Source organism: Ursus maritimus, unplaced genomic scaffold (assembly GCF_017311325.1).
Source record: "Ursus maritimus isolate PB19 unplaced genomic scaffold, ASM1731132v1 scaffold_2, whole genome shotgun sequence".
NCBI lineage: Eukaryota > Metazoa > Chordata > Mammalia > Carnivora > Ursidae > Ursus > Ursus maritimus.
Window position 1 is genome coordinate 3873601 of NW_024424452.1, and position 16514 is coordinate 3890114.

The 16514-nt window shown below is 52.1% G+C and overlaps 1 protein-coding gene across 1 annotated transcript in view; it reads right to left on the bottom strand.

The window, feature by feature from the left end:
- Positions 1-2028: 2028 nt before the first annotated feature.
- Positions 2029-16514, bottom strand: part of MMD2 (monocyte to macrophage differentiation associated 2) — a 31365-nt gene continuing 16879 nt past the window's right edge. Inside the window, exons 3-8 of the mRNA XM_008698310.2 lie at positions 16027-16236; positions 14374-14534; positions 11319-11393; positions 6856-6957; positions 6076-6145; positions 2029-2232 (exon numbers count right to left, since the gene is read on the bottom strand). Of these exons, the coding sequence (XP_008696532.2) occupies positions 2029-2232; positions 6076-6145; positions 6856-6957; positions 11319-11393; positions 14374-14534; positions 16027-16236 (822 nt within the window). The remainder of the gene's footprint in view (positions 2233-6075; positions 6146-6855; positions 6958-11318; positions 11394-14373; positions 14535-16026; positions 16237-16514) is intronic.

Genomic DNA, 16514 nt, shown 5'->3' on the forward strand with positions numbered 1-16514 from the left:
TTGGAGAAATAAGATGGGTGGATGAGGGGTGAACCAGCACCTCATAAAGGGGCAGGCTGTCTTGGGGAAAATGCAAGATCAGGTAGCCAGGAGGAGCGGGCGGATGGAGACACAGGTGTCACATAAGGAGCTCAGCTCCAGAGCCACTAAAGATGTCCCAGGTCAGTGTCCCAGGCCAGCCAGCCCCGGTCCTGTAACAGGGCCTTGTGCCATCAGCACCTCAATGACACGACCTTCATGGACAGCAGCTTGGCATGGTGCTGGGGCCGCACTCTGGGAGATCTCCTGACCGGCTTCCCAGAGCAAACATGAACCCCTCCCCCTGCCTCAGGCCCAGGCAGAGATCACTGTCCCGGTGTCCCTGTCCCGCCCCCATCACCAGCAAGCCCCTCCCTAGGGGGCCCTCCCCCACAAAGCTTCCTCTCCCCACCCCAACCTCCAACCCTGACCCCAACTGACAGTGGGCAGACCAGACAAAGGCAACTTCCAGAGGCTGGGAGTGCCAGTGTAGACATGCACACAAGCACGCACACACGCGCGTGCGCACACACACACGCACACACACACACGCACACACACACGGCAAGGGGACAAAGCTTACCCCCAAAGCATCTGCCAGCTCAGAACCCGCCTGTCTGAGGAATGTGTCTGATGATTTAATACTGGCTTCGGTACATGGGATTCCAGACGCTGGAACCTGAAATACCTTGGAATGTACTAGAACTAAGCATAAGGCATCCTGTCTTGGCCCACCCAGCTCTGGTTGGGAGTTGTAGGCTGAGGCCTGTCTACCTTGAGAGATGCTTGATTCAGAGATTCCCAGATTCCCACTCAGCTCAGGAGCTGGGCCTGGATCCCGTCCCCAGTAAATGTCCAAGTGTAAGCTACAGAGGGGCCAGTCCAGGCCTGGGGGGATGCTACGAGGACAGGTCCCTGGAAGCCTTGTCAGTGGGCATCTAGGGAGTTCAGAGGTGGGGGTACCCCAACACTGGGGACGCTCTGCCCAGGTCCCTATCAAACTAGCGAGGCCTTCCCTCTGGGGCTCATCTGAGGAGCCTCCAAGGGCCACTGATTGGCACCAAGCCAGAATCCGAATGCTGGCACCACAAGCCCTAAGTCTGGAGCAGGTGAGCAAGTCCCTGGGATCTGCCTGCCCCCCTGAACGAATGGCTCTGATAATTTCTCTGGATTTTTTTAGCAGAAGAAATGGCTAAGTAATCACTTCCCCATCCCCAGCCAACTCACTCCTCCTCTGTACTGAGAATCAGCTGTGGTGGAGCAGAAGGCCGGGGGCTGCTCATGCTGTCTGCCTCAGTCTCCCTTCACTGCCCCAAAATGGCCCACTCCAGGGGTTTCCCCAACAGGGACAGGCGTCGTGTCAGGAGATAAGCAGGCTCCCCCACGTGGAGACATTTAACTGGTCTGGCTGTGATCCCCCCCGCAGAGCACATCAGACAGGAAAGGCTAAGAGGTGCCATCATGAGTGCTGAGTCGACAGGTCGTGGCTGCCCAGAGCACCTCCCAGAGAAGAATCCTGATTCCGCACCATGCTGCAGTTGATTGGTGATGTCTGCTATGGTCACGGATGGGTGACTTTCCCTGAACAGGGCACAATTCCCCAGCCAGGACTTTGGTAGCAGAGGCGGCCCTGGCCAGCGGGATACAAACAATCCACCAACTCCCTAATAGAGTTCTGAGGACCTTAAAGAGCGCATAGGGGCCCAGGGGCCCCCCATTTGCCAGGACAGTGTCTGCTCCCTTTTCTGAGAATGTTAATGTCGGTTGCATTAGGAAACACTTGCCTAGAACAGAAACACGTTACAGGGTTAATTTCTCCTCTGTCAAAATGACTAAATGCTTTCTTTCTCACCTGGGACTCTAAGGACATTCTGACTGTTACCAGAAGTAGGCCCGGACCCATCAAAAACTCTGCCCGTGGATGCACAGACGGGCCTGGGCGCTGTGCTCTGGACCAAAGTTCACAGACACACTTTTCATGATGCTCTGTCCCGTGCGGTCTGGGCCACCTCATTTGGACAACTTGGCCTGCAGGGTGCTGGGCAGATAGAGGTACCTCCAGATGGCATAGTAGTGGGTGCCAGCACCAAAGGCCACAAAGAGGTGCCAGATGGCGTGAGCAAAGGGGATCGTCCCGTCACTCTTGAAGAACACCATGCCCAAACAGTAGAAGACCCCTCCGGTCAACAGCTCCCAGATGCCCTCGGTGTTGGGCTGTCGGCAAGCACAAGAGTGGGGCACAGGTCAGGGGAGCCGCCAGCCGGGCTGGGAGCCCCCCGCCATTCCCCACCACCCCAAAACGAAAAGAGACATGGATGGGGAGCCAGGCCAGATTCCCGGGTAGCGGGTCTCGACACGTGTTGTCTATTCTCCCCAAATTAATTCTCAAATGTTGCTCGTTTCTATCAAATTCTCAAAGACTATTTTCTAGCTTATCTTTTCTGAGAATGAATACATCTGGGTGTGTACCCTAAAGAAGCGAAAGCAGGTACATGGACAGATGCTGGTACACCCAGGTTCATAACAGCCGAAATGTGGAAGCAACGCACACGTCTGGGGATGGATGAATGGATAAACGAATTGTTACTCGTATGATTTCAGACCATGGAACATGACTCAGTTAAAAAGGCACCTGGTCCAACACGGATGAACGTGGAGGACATGATGCTGAGTGAGGGGAGCCAGACACAGAAGGACACAGACCGTAGGATCCGTCTCATACAAGGTCCCCGGAGTCTGTCGAATCCACAGACACAGAGAGTAGAATGGAGGTTACCCAGGGCTGGGGAAGGGGGAACAGGGAGTTCGTGTTTCATGGGGACAGAAGTTCGGTTTGGGACAATGAGAACGTTCTGGAGATGGCTGGTGGTAACCACTGCACGAGAACATGAATGTGCTTCCTGCCACCCAACTATATATTTAAAAGAGTTAAAATCATAAATTTTATGTATATTGTATTACAGTTTTTTAAAAGTAATACATATCCAGGGTGAAGAATTTTAGAGAAACCAAACAAAAAACATTAAGAGAAAAGGAGTCGTCCTACAGCCGTCAAAGACGAGCAGTATTAACCCCGGAGTGGTTGGTGCTTAAAGGGAATGGCGGAGACTGAGCGAGAGGAGCCTGCCACACCATCCCCCGTCTCCCCGGGTCCGCCTGCACACGCATTTCAGACCAGCACTGCTAACAGGATCCTTCCAGCAGCGTTCTCCCCACGTGCAACACCCGATATGCACTCTGTATGTACGTACGATGCACGGGAACTGAGCATTCCAGACAAAGGGACTCACGCCAACCTCCACGTTGGGTTAACTGGCCTGTGGGGGGACACTGATTCCCTCAGTCCTCGAGAGCATCATACTCGAGTATTAACGACACAGTAACAGCATTAGGAATACCTAGTGCCTCCTCGCACCTGCTCGCACCTGCTCGCACCTCCTCACACCTGCTCGCACCTGCTCGCACCTCCTCACACCTGCTCGCACCTGCTCGCACCTTGGAGCCTTCACAAGCACCTTATAAGGCAGGCATGACTCCACGTGGCGGTCGTGGAGACGTGCCCACAGCACGTGCTCAGTGAGGAAAGCACGCTGCAGAGCCATACGTTTCGTGCGACCTCGTTTTTGTAGAAGAACAAACAAGTCCCTATGTCTGCATATCCACATAGATTTGCATATAAATAAATAAATAAAAAGGACACACAAGAAACTGGTGGTCGCAGCTGGGTCATCGTACTGGGGAGGAGGGGGAAGGGGGGCTTGGCTCTTTCACACATTTTCAGACTAGTTTTTTGCAGTGACTATGTATTTAAATACACCCTTACTATATATAAGTATATATGTACTTAAATATTTGTCATACATAATTAGATAATGTATAATTTAATATTTATTTAATGTAATTTATAAAATTTAATTTTTAAAAAAATTTAAATGAATTTTTTAAAAATTAAAAAACTTAAAAATCTTTAATATAAATTATATAATGTAATATTTAATACACTTCATAAATTTTAAAATTTAAAAATAAATTTAAATAGTTTTAAAATTTCAAAATACTACAATGTGATATTTAGTTTAATATAATTCATAAAATTTTTAAAATAAATTTAAATTTTTTAAAATTAAAAATATTGTTTACTATAAATGATACAATGTAACATTTACTTTAATCATCTTTATACATTTTTAAATCTTTTAAAATATATTTAAATGTTTTAACATTTTTAAAATGTTAAAAATATTTTACTATAATTAATTATATAATTTAATATTTGACATATTTGACAAAATTTTTTAAAAATTAAAATTTTTTAAATAAATTAAAATTTTTTTAACTATAATATTTGTTTCACATAAATTATATCTTTAATCATCTTTATACATTTTTAAATCTTTTAAAATATATTTAAATGTTTTAACATTTTTAAAATGTTAAAAATATTTTACTATAATTAATTATATAATTTAATATTTGACATATTTGACAAAATTTTTTAAAAATTAAAATTTTTTAAATAAATTAAAATTTTTTAACTATAATATTTGTTTAACATAAATTATATAATGTAATGCTTCATTTAATATTCCTCATAAAATTTTTTAAGATTTTAAATTAAATAAATGTTTAACTTTAAAATTTTTTAAATATTCAATATAAATTACATAATTTAATGTTTAATTTCATATTATAAATTTAATAAATATACGTATTTAAATAAAAATGAACTTCACGGGGAGAAGGCAGTCCGTAAGAATAAATACAAATCGTCGAGAAAATGTTGAGCAGAAGGACTGACGGGGCCACGGATGAAAACGTAATTAAGCTACGTTACGTAAAATGGGTTGGTGCCAGGAGAGACGGGCCCCCGGACGGAACAGAACTGAAATCTCGGAGGTAGACCCACATACACGTGTGAATTTAACGTGTGACCAAAGGAGCACATTTAAATGGCAGATAATTGACGTCACCGGCTAGGGGCTTGGAGATGAATCACCACGTCCAGGAGAAACCACAGAGGGAAGGTTCGACCACAACAGAAACAGGAGAAAATACGGGTAAATATGTACGTGAACTTGGAGAAAGGAAGACCACCCTGACCATACCACTTAGGTTTGTAAAAACTATAACATTTTTAAAAAAACACAAAACACCTGCTAGACTTGACTACATATGATTTCACCACCTGCCCATAATCACACTGTAAGATAATAAACTAGGGAAGGTGCCAGGCAGGTGAGTTTACTGTGCCCATTTGACAGACGGGACAACTGAGGCTCGCAGAGGGGATGCGGTCCACATGTGGCCACCCCAGCTGCTTCTCTTCCTGCTCTGCCCCTCACAGGCCCAGGCGGAACAGCCCAAAGATCCTAGTCTCCACAGTCAGCAGTGATGGGGGCCAACCCCAGCTCAGTCACTCAGGGGCTGCACCCGCGTGCGGGCTGGCCTGGGTGTCATGAATGGGACAGCATGTCCATCTCCAGGGACGCCCCAGGCAAGGAGGGAAGATCCTGTATGTAGGCCTTCTGCCCTTGGTAAGGGCTCAGAATGCGTGCGGGGAGGAACCCGACTGCCCCTCTGGGCTTGGTCTCTAGTGCAGACAAGCAGGTTAGGACATGCAAACACCCAAAGGGTCCGAAGTCCTGAGCCTCGGCTCTGCCTCCACAGCCAGAGATGTTATGATCACAGATGTAATTTAGTGACTGGGTACTTGCTATGTCCCAGGCACCGTCCTAGTCTCTGTCCTCGGGTTTTCCTATTGAATCCTTAAACACACAGGGAGGCTGATGCAGGGAAGGGGCCTGACTCGGGGAGGGGAGGCTGACTCAGGGAAGGGGCTGACGTGGGGAGGGTCACCTCGCTCACTGGAGGTTAGGTGGTGTCAGCGCCTGCAAAGCCAGGGAGTCGAGCCCCCCAGGGTTAACCTGCCTGCTCTACTGCGTCCTGAGGCTTCAGTTTGACCGTGTGCCAGAGGAGGGGGTCGGACTCGACCATCCCGAGAGTCAGTCCGGGTCCCTCCAGCCAGCTGGGCGACCCTGGCCGGGCAGGGGCACTTACCATTGAGAGGATGACCAGGGCGGGGAAGAAGCCCATGATGACATAGCAGAGCAGCTCCACCAGCTTGTACCTGGCAGGAAGACAAGCCATCTGGGCCCTGGGACAGCCTCCCCATGAGGAACGGCATACAGCTCCCCGTTCTGGGTAGGAGGGGACACCCCAACCAAAAGAGTGAGAAGAACTCCGCCCTCTGCCCGGCCCTCCTGGGCTCTGACTTCGCCCAGTTACACGCAGCCAGTGCTGGCGGAGCTGGGTGGCCCTGGACGGACGTCCTTCCCTCTGGGACTCGGTCTCTGTCGGTGGGATAACGGGCCAGGGTTGCCCCTGCTGAGTACGGCCCGCGTGCGGGCCCTTGCCACGCTCGGGCCCGGGGCCGTCATTACTGTGTGATCCCAGCACCTTTTCCCCTCCGGGCCCAGGCACCTGCCCTCCATCCATCCGGGAGTCTACACCGGCTGACACCGATTTGCCCTCCCAGGTGATTCAAGAAGTCAGTTATTCCCTTCTGTTTCCACAGCTCTGTTTCTTTCTTCACTCAGCGGGACGCACGTGAAGGGAGTCCGGAGCCTCCCCGCTCATCTGACAACCCAGCTTCCCAGCTTAGGGAACATGAGTGACGCGTGACCCTCAAGGTCTTCAGATCAACCCTATGGGCTGTGGCTCTGGTGGTCATCCATGGGCCTGAACCCCCGGATGCCGGGCAGAGCTCTGCCCTCATGCATAGCAGAGAGGAGGCCCAGCCCACCTGAGCCCTCCCCCGTCTACCCAGCCTTGGCTTACCGCTCATGGAAGAAGAAGACGTAGATGGTGCCCACCGAGGCCATGATCCAGACCAGCCAACGCATGTGGGAGGCCCAGGGGCCCAGCTCCCGAAGGTTCAGCCTGAGAGAGAGCCAAGGGCACAGTCTGAGGGGGGCCCCCTGGGACCCAGAAAGACTAGGCCAAAGCAGCCCTGTGCCCCACGGCTCTGCAGATGGGACGTGGGCTCTGGTGGAAAGACAGGTGGAGAGACGGAGAAACTGACTGCAACAATAAGTAACGATTAGAGGAAAATTAGCAAAACGGGCACCGTCCAAGCGCAGAGACAAAGCGCTTCTCAAATGGGCCGGAGCATAAAGGCTGTGCGAGGGCCATCTGGCCAAATCTATCAGACCCGAGGTGCCCCTGTCCAGTGACCCCATCATCCCAGACCCAGGGGTTAGCCAAGGAAATGCTGTCTCGTGTGGGCACAGAGGCACAGAAGAGGACATTCATCACAGCACTGGTCCAACAGGACACGCCGGAAGGCACCCACCGTCTACCAGAAGGGGAAGGGGATGTAAGGTTTGTATCCGTCTGTTATCAATTTACTGCCTCTCGGCTCCAAATTCAGCCTTGCTGCCGGCTCCAAGGTAGCGGAGCTGGGCCGCGTGCATCCTTCCTGCCAACCAGATGGTCCGTGTTCCAGTCCTCGTATGGTTTCTGTCTCCCAACCACGTACATCTCCCAGACGTATTGCTAAGTGCGGCGGTGGGGAGCGAGCAGAGAGTCACGGGACTGTATGTATTATTTGCACATGTGAAGAGAGACGTGTAAAAGTGCAGAACACCGACCGGACCCCTTGTTGAGTGGGTAGCGGGAGTTCCATCTAAAAAGGGACATGTGAGGATGGCAGTGGTTGGAGGGAGGGGTCTTTTCACTTTTTTCCCAGAGTGAATTTCTCGAATGAGACTACCTTATATAAAACCTTTGCCCACCCCCCGTGTCCCCCCAAAAGCAATCGGCTCCGAGTCCAATTGTTATTGTAAAGAAGTTAATTTATACTGGAAAGCTTAAAGGTAGAAAAAAATAACCCAGCTCATTACCCGGAAGAACTTTCTAAATAGCTCTCCAGACACAAAATAGGCCAATGGGTAGCAGGAGTATAAAATGGGATGGAAGGGATGGGCAGAGGAAGGGATAGGAGGACAGGCTGGGATGGAGGGCGGGACGGGAAGGGGAGGGAGCCTCAAGCGACACAGGTCATTTCTTATTAAAATACCACACTGAATTTCAACTTGACTCTAACAGAAGAAAATGAACCCTCCCCCACAAAAAAGTGTGCTGAATTTCAAACAAATATTTCTTTTTTTTTTTTTTTAAGATTTTGTTTATTTGACAGAGACAGACAGCCATCGAGAGAAAACACAAGCGGGGGGAGTGGGAGAGGAAGAAGCAGGCTCCCAGCAGAGGAGCCTGATGTGGGGCTCGATCCCGGAACGCCGGGATCACACCCTGAGCCGAAGGCAGACGCTTAACGACTGTGCCACCCAGATGCCCCTCAAACAAATATTTCTGCTCCTCTCTTTCTCCTATGCCAAAGGCTTTCAAGCACCTTTTACAAACTTCAAGTGAAGACTGTATGCAGGAATCTTACACATAAGTCCAATCTATCAAAAACATAAAAGACAAAAAAAAGTGGGGTTTTCTCATTGAGACAAGGATGGGGGAACCCACGGTCATTCACACCCTCACCCCTCCGTGGTCCTCTGGGAACCTCCGGGGCTCTGCAGAAAACAGCATGAATACCAGAACCATTCAAAGAAAAATACCCACCAAATGATTCTACAGCACCTTGTCCCGTGTCCCCCTTTCCCCTGCACCCAGGTGCCAGGAAACGAGTCACCAAGCTCCTCTGTCTCTCTACATCCTCCCACATATCTGATCAACTCCCACGTTCGGCCAACTCTTCCTCCTAAAACGGCTTGCAAACCAGGACCCGTCACCTGCACCCCTCGTTCACGCACTTGCCACAGTTGTGTCCGTATTGGGGCAGTCAACGTCTGTGCTCCCTGTGGGACCCTAAGTCCCATGAGGAGAGGGGGCTGGACCTCAGCTGCCGGCCTGACCCTCAGACGTCAGCACAGGACAAGCGCAGAGCCCGTGCTCCATCAGCCGCAGCCGGGAATCAAGACTAGAAACCCAGCCATTAAACCAGCAGAGGGCAGGACAGTCAGAGGATTTGTTCTAGAAATCCACATCAAAGAAAGTTACTGCAGCTGAGCACAAAACTTGACCGTATTCAGCCACATCCAAAAGGAAACCTGCAATGACCTGGTCCCTGGCAACTGCAGGTGATGCTGAGGACCCCCCTGGGGCAACCACAAGTGGCCGCATGGAAGGAGCTCCCTCCCGTGGCTCCTGGTTTCTCTCTCCTGCTCCTGGCCTGCTCCAGTGGCCTCCCCACGACCCACTCATCCAGGATCTGTGCGCATTCTAGAAGCCGCCATACATATGCCTGCCCACTTGGCATAGGACAGTCAGAAGCATACCAGTTTTGGGAAGACAACCATGTCCCCTCCTCTCCCAAAGCCCAGCTGGGCATGGGGCTTGCATCTGCCACACCCCCAGACAGACATGGCAGTGGAGCTGGTGTCGGGGGGAGGCTGGCCCAAGAAACCTGGCACCCCTCGCCCCCTTCCACCATCCATGAGTCAGTCTACTCAGTTCCCTGCAAGTGTCTTTTTGATCTGTCCCTCCTTTCCTCTTAACTCCCGTGGCCGCTCCTGGGGTCCGGGCCACCACCACTGCTCCCTTCGGTCCTTGTGCCAGCCCCCCTCGCACCTCCCTGATCCCTTTGGTCCAAACAATAAAACTCGTCAATATCCTGCTTCAAAGCCCCATCACCCCTAAAAACAGACCAAACAGCCTCCCATCTATACTCCATCTGCCCCTACCCTTGTATGAGACATGGCACCATGCCAAGCCTGCAACAGGGGCATGGACACCCGAGCTGTGGTCACCAGCCCCTGTCCAGCAGCGAGGATGAATGACTCCATGGTTCTCCCCAGATGAATGCTGCGTGGAAGAAGCAAGACGCAAAAGAGCAGGGACTCCGCTAACATGAAAGAAGAAATCAGGTGTAACTATCATATGATGACAGGTGTCAGGGCTGGGGTTACCTTGAGGGGAGGGGGCCCAGGGGCACAAGGGGGCTGGACATGTTCTGCTTCTTCATCTGGGTGCTGGCCGCTGTGTGTGAAGATTCACCATGCATGCTCTCCTGGTACGGCATACCTCCACAAAATGTATTTAAAAAGTAATCGCCATTGTATATACAAATAAAACCCGTCTTTAGCAGATATAATGAAAGAGAATGCCCCACTTATAGGAATTTCCTAGGCAAAAATGGAACAAACTTTTACGTGGTTCCCCACTCTTCAGAAGCACACGTGTAAGTTCTCAGAGCAGCACACCTCCTCCAGGCAGCCCTCCCGAGGCCCCCACACCACAGCAGTGCCTCCTGAGCTCCCGTGGCTACATGCACACAGGCCCATCTCACCATGCCACCATTGTCCCGTCACAGATGCCCTTCCAGCAGCCACACCCTCAGGGTCCCGACCCCCAGCACGCCCGGCCACGCAGTATGCATTCCCCAAATGTGAGCACAACAGCTCTGCAGGCGCCCCACGTGTTTAGAGTGTGGCCTGAAGCTGAGTGTTTCCTTATTCCAGAACCTTCTGGATTTATTACTAAATCAAGTTGGAAAATTCCAGGTCACTTGCTGGGGGGGAGCTTAAAACCGATACACTGCGTGGTGATCCGATGACCGTTAACCAAATTAGAAGGCCCGCTCCCTTCCGCCCAGAAATCCAAGTTTCGAATTTATGCCGCAAAGGTCAGGCTCCACCACACGGAACTGCTGTTTCTGGAGCTCAGAAAAGGCCGCCTCTTTGCAACTTGATACGATTCGAGCCAACACATCCATGCGCGGGTGCTAAATGATACGCAAACAAGGAGATTCAATGGACGGAGCACCCCAATGCCAGAAATATCCATAACAGGGGATGGCCGGAAAATGTTATGCTGTTGTAAAAAAACAAAAACAAAACAAAAAAGACTGGGGAAACCTTCAGTGTACTAATACAGAAAGACGCCCCCAGCAACATTACCAAGGGAACAAAAGCAAATTGCAGTTTGTATCGTATCCTTCCTTTTGCATTAGAACCAGAAGGAAAGGTAGGAACACCGATGTATTTACACGATTCTGGGCACAAGGTTTGGCTCTTTTAGCCAAAAATAACTCTGGAAAGAGACAGAGGAAATTGGTCCTAAGTAGCTGCTTCTAGAAGGAGAATGGGCAGAGGGCATCTTTTTACCTACACTCTTTCATGCCGAATCAACCGATTACGCAGACAACTAGAAGACATTCAGAGAGAGGAAGCCAGTCCGCCCACCCCCACCCCCAGCCCCAGCCCCGCCACGGACGACACAGAGGTACTCACCAGGGCGCGTAGGACGCCGCTATGAAGAAGTAGATGACCATGCGGTCGAACATGTGCAGGCAATGCTCCACCATCCTGGGCAGAGAACGGGTAGGAGTAGGGTCAGGGGTAGGGCCCCAGAACCACACTCTGGGACAAACGCGCTTTCCCGCCTGAGGGTGCGGAGGGGCCTGGGCTCGGGGCTGACGCGCCTCTGCCCCAGTCACCACCCTTGGGCTTCAGGCTCCCCATCCCCCTAGGGGTTGAATGGGGACACCCCGCAGGTGTCGCTGAGGACTGCCTTCTCCCAGAAAGGGGAAGGTCTGGCACCCACACCTGTAATAAGACGCAGCATTTCAGCTTTATATACTGGGCTTTTCAAAAGATTTCAAACGATGAAATGCTTTGGTGATTTGAAAAAAGTGCAAAACCAGCAAACCTGTGTGCCCCCCGCTAAGGAGCCTCTGGGTCCCGACATTCTGGTTCAGGTCCAGGTCTAGAGCCAGAAGGCCCGAGTTCAAATCCCAACCTTACCACGTATAGACTGTATGACCTTGACCCAGCTCCTTACCGTCTCTCGGCCTCAGCTCTCTGATCTATCGAAGGGGGAGGATACCAGCAGCCTGTCACAGGGTGGCCGTGAGGGTTAAGTGTGTTGGTACTTAGCACAGTGCATATGAGGAAGTGCTCAATCAACATGTGCTGTTTTTGTTGTGACCTCACGCTAAGTAGCAAACAGTAAGCCCTCAATACATTTGCCCAGTGTGTTAGCCGACCTCCAAAATGGCGCCCAAAGAACCCCACTTTCTGGTATTCACACCTGCGTGGAGCCCCCTCCCACGATGAATCAGGCAAACACACGTAACCAACAGAGGGCTGCAGAAATGATGGTGAGTGATTTCTGAGGCTCGATCATGAAGGGTATTAGAGCTTCTGCCTTGTTATCTTGGGACACTAACTTGGGGAGAAATGAGCCATGTGTCTCTGGAGAGATCCATGTGGGAAGCACTGAGGACCTGGTGAACACCCAGCACCAACTTGCCAGGCATGTGAGGGAGCCAGCTTGGAAGCAGCCTCTCCTGCCCCGGTCGAGCCTTCAGATGGCGGCAGCCCCGGCCCTGCTTCAGGACTACACCAGAGCTCGTGAACCAGAACCACACAGTTAATTGAGCTCCTGAATCCCTGACTCTCAGAAGCTTTGAGAGGCAATCAAGGTTTCCTGTTTTAAAACCTCTGTGACTGGGGGCGCCTGGATGGCTCAGTCAGTTAAGCATCTGCCTTCGGCTCAGGTCATGATCCCAAGGTCCTGGGATCCAGCCCCACGTCAGGCTCCCTGCTCAGCGGGGAATCTGCTTCTCCCTCTGCCTCTCCCCTTCCCCCCAGCTTGTGCTCTCTCACTCTTGCTCACTCTATCAAATAAATATATACAATCTTTAAAAATACATAAAACCTCTGTGACCGAGGGTAATGTATTACAGAGCAATAGATAACTAGCACGAACTGATTCTGTCCAGCAAACTGCAGCCCTCAGTAAAACTGACTGGGGATCCTGTGTATGGTTGAACCACAAGTCCTCCTAGAAATGAAAGTAACCATAGCAGCTAGCGTGTATACCTCGTGGGCGATAAGCAGATCACTGTAGTCCAAGCAATTTACGAGCATTAACTTTTTAATCCCACCTAGAAGATAGATGCTGTTTTTTTCATTCAGTATGTGACAGGTGAGGACGGGAAAGGCCAGCCAGTCCCACTGCTGGTTAAGCCGGCACTAAACCCAATGACTGGTTTCTTAGTAAGAAAAAGGGGAGCAAGGTTTGGACAAAGAGACACACAGGGAGGAAGGCTGTGTGAGGACACCGGCAGCCTGTAGGAGCAGCCAGAAGCCAAGGAACACTGGGGCCACCAGAAGCTGGAAGAGGCCAGATCCTCCCCTCGAGACTTTGGAGAGAGCACAGCTCCACTGACACCCTGATCTCGGCCTTCTGGCCTCCTAAACTACAAGAGAATGAATTCTGTTGTTTCCAGCCACCTAATTCGTGGTCATGTGTTACAGCAGCCACGAGAACTCATACAGTGGGGCAGAACCAAGACCCACGGAGAGGGCAAGAATGGGAAACGGGAATGCGGGTACCGCAGAGTCACAGGGCTCCTAGGGGGAGGAGGGGAGTGCTGAGGCTGGAGATGAGGGGTCACTGCAGCTGCTGCAATGGACCAGGGCATCCCTCCATGTATGGGGGCCCCTGACTCCCGGGATCAGCATTGGCTCAGGTATGACCAGCTTGGCGATCTTGAGAAAGACCCATCGTCTTCCAGATTTCAGTGTCATTACTATTACTCACAAGCCAGACATTCTACACGCTGCAACGGGGACCAGCCCTGAAACCTCACGCTGAGTTAAAGAAGCCCGGCACAAACGGGCAAATATCGTATGACTGCCTTGTGTGAGGTCCCTAGAGGAGATAGACTCACAGAGACAGAAAGTAGGATGGTGGGTGCCGGGGGCTGGGGAGGGGATGGGGAGCGAGTGTTCAAAGGGGACAGAGCTTCAGTTCAGGAACAAGAAGAAAGTTCTGCAGACGGACGGTGGTGTTTGCACAACAGTGTGAATGTGCTTAATGCCCCTGAACTGGCCGCTTAAGACTGGCGAAGAGAGGCAATGCATGTTACATGTATTAATCACAGTGTTTTTTAAAAATTAAAAGCAAAGCAAAAATTTAAAAATCTGAGACTAATGCCTATACCACGGAATTATTGAAACGATCAGTGGTGACATCTGTCCAGGGCCTGAAACCCAGGGCAGGGGGTGCCCAGAAGGGGGCGGTCACTGTGCCGGTTACGACGGTTAGGAGGGTCCCTCGGAACAACACCGGGAGCTGGCGGCTTGCTCTCCGGGCCTCTCCGAGGGGGGCAAACGAGGCTCATGTGGGTGAAGTGGTCTGCCCAGTGGGACCTAACCCCGGCCAGCAGAGGCAAAAACGGCGTGAGGGTCACCACCCTGGGCCCCTCCTGGCTCAGCCAGGCATGCCCCCTGCCCTGGTCACCCTGCCCGGCCCACGCCCCTCCCGTGGGCTAGGCACCTGAGATGGCTCTTCTTCCAGGAGATGGTGTGGAACACGGTGGACACCACGAAGAGCCCACAGAGGCCGAGGCCATAGACCCAGGCAGAGATGGTCTCCCAGTCGTCGTCAGACAGGAAGTAGAGGTTGGAGCTGCCGACGATGCTGGGGATGATCCAGAGCTGGGGGCAGAGCGGGGACAGGTGCTGCGGGGCCGGCCTCTGGTGCGGGGTCCGGGGAAGTACAGAGTCCCTGAGCCCCCCGAGCGCGCCACCCACCCTCTTCTCCAGATCCACACCATCCAACACAGCCTCCCTCCGTGGCTGGAATGGCCCAGTCCACATCACCCGACACAACCTCCCTCCTGGGTGGGAAATCCTAAACCTGCACCATCCAGCATGGAAGCCACTAGACCCCTGTGACTCCCGAGCCCCTGAGCCGTGACTATGCCGTGAAAGGGCTGACGTTTTATTTTATTTCTTTTTAATTGATTTTAGTTACAATTTCAGCAGCCCCACGGAGCCAGCGGCTACCATATTGGGCCGCGCGGCTCTAGAGAAATTCGGGGTAGACACGAAGGCTCCTGGCCTCAAGGAACATCGCTGGTCACGGCCCCCACAGCCAGCCTCGTGGGCCCAGGCGCGCCACGCCGCCTCACAGCTGTGCGGTTGCCCACGTAGTTGGCACCTTCTGAAAAAAATGGCCCTCCCCACAGGTCCACCCGGAAAACCCTTCACTCTTCACGTCTTGGCTCGTCCCTCCTTTCCCTTGAAAAGTCTAGAATTCTCCAAAGTGCTGGGGGCAGGGGGTCCCTGAAAGTGCGCCCAGTTCTGTGTGTTGGGAGCACTTTTCCAGGAGAAAGGGTCTATGGCAGCCCCAGCCAACAGAACTGTAACGTGAGTCACGCAGGTCATTTTGGATGGTCTGGGACCCATGTTTTTAAAGGGAAAAATAAACAGGTGACATTGACGTTAATACCATATTTCGTTCAGCCCAACAGATCCAAAATACCAGGTGAGATACATAAACATACTAAGGAGGTATTTTACATCCTGTTTTCCGTGCTCAGTCTGCCCAAGCTGGCGTGTATGTCGCACTCCCAGCACATCTCCAACAGACGAGCTGCATTTCAAGAACGCGACAGCCACACGGGGACAGCAGCTAGCAAATTGGACAACGTGGTCTAGATCTGTCACTAGTCCCAAAGCAGTCCACTGCCCAGAGGAGGAGTTCTTAGGCGAGGCTGGGGTGGCGTCGGCAAGGATTCCAGGCAGAGGGAACAGCATGTGCCAAGGCCTGGAGGCGTACCTTCTACCCAGGAAACAGCACAGGCAGGAGCTGGAACCTGGGGAAAAGGTGTGGCAGTGGGAGGTGGACCGACTTATGAGCTGAGGCCTGCCTGAGAGCTCACTACAGAGTTCAGATGCTGTACCAAGTACCAGGGAGCCAGTGAAGGTTCGCAGAGCAAGAGAGAGGCATGCTCAGCACCACAGTCCCATGTACCCAGATGGCCTTCCCTCGAGATCCCACTCACTCTTCCAAGGGCCACAGAGGACTTGTCGTCAGCTAGGGACATGGCCGTGGAATAAATGTTGAATCTCTCCAAGGGTAAAGAGCCTGCCTTCCCTCCCACCTGGAAGTGTCCCCCTCTCGGCCCCCCAAAAACCAACTCACAGCATGGGTGGCACAGTTGGCTGCATGCTCGTACTCAGTGGGCTGGTACCTCTTGTGGGCGGGGACTCGGTGGTTCATGAACCTGGAATGAGAGGCATAATTGCGGGAAGCTGGGCCAGGAAGCTGGGAGCAGCTGTGGTCACAGGATTCCCAGGAGACCTGAAGACTGGGTCTCTCCTGGTGGGGAAAAAGGATCCCCCCTCCCCCTTCCTCCTCACCTTCCCATCCCCCTCCTCCCCTTCCCCTCCCTCTCCCTCTTCTCCTTCCCATCCCCCTCTTTCTCTCAGCCTCTCCTCCCTCCTCTCCTTCCCATCCCACTCCTCCCCTTCCCCTCCCCCTCCTCCCCTTCCCCTCCCTCTCCCTCTTCTCCTTCCCATCCCCCCTTCCTCTCAGCCTCTCCTCCCTCCTCTCCTTCCCATCCCACTCCTCCCCTTCCCCTCCCCCTCCTCCCCTTCCCCTCCCTCTCCCTCTTCTCCTTCCCATCCCCC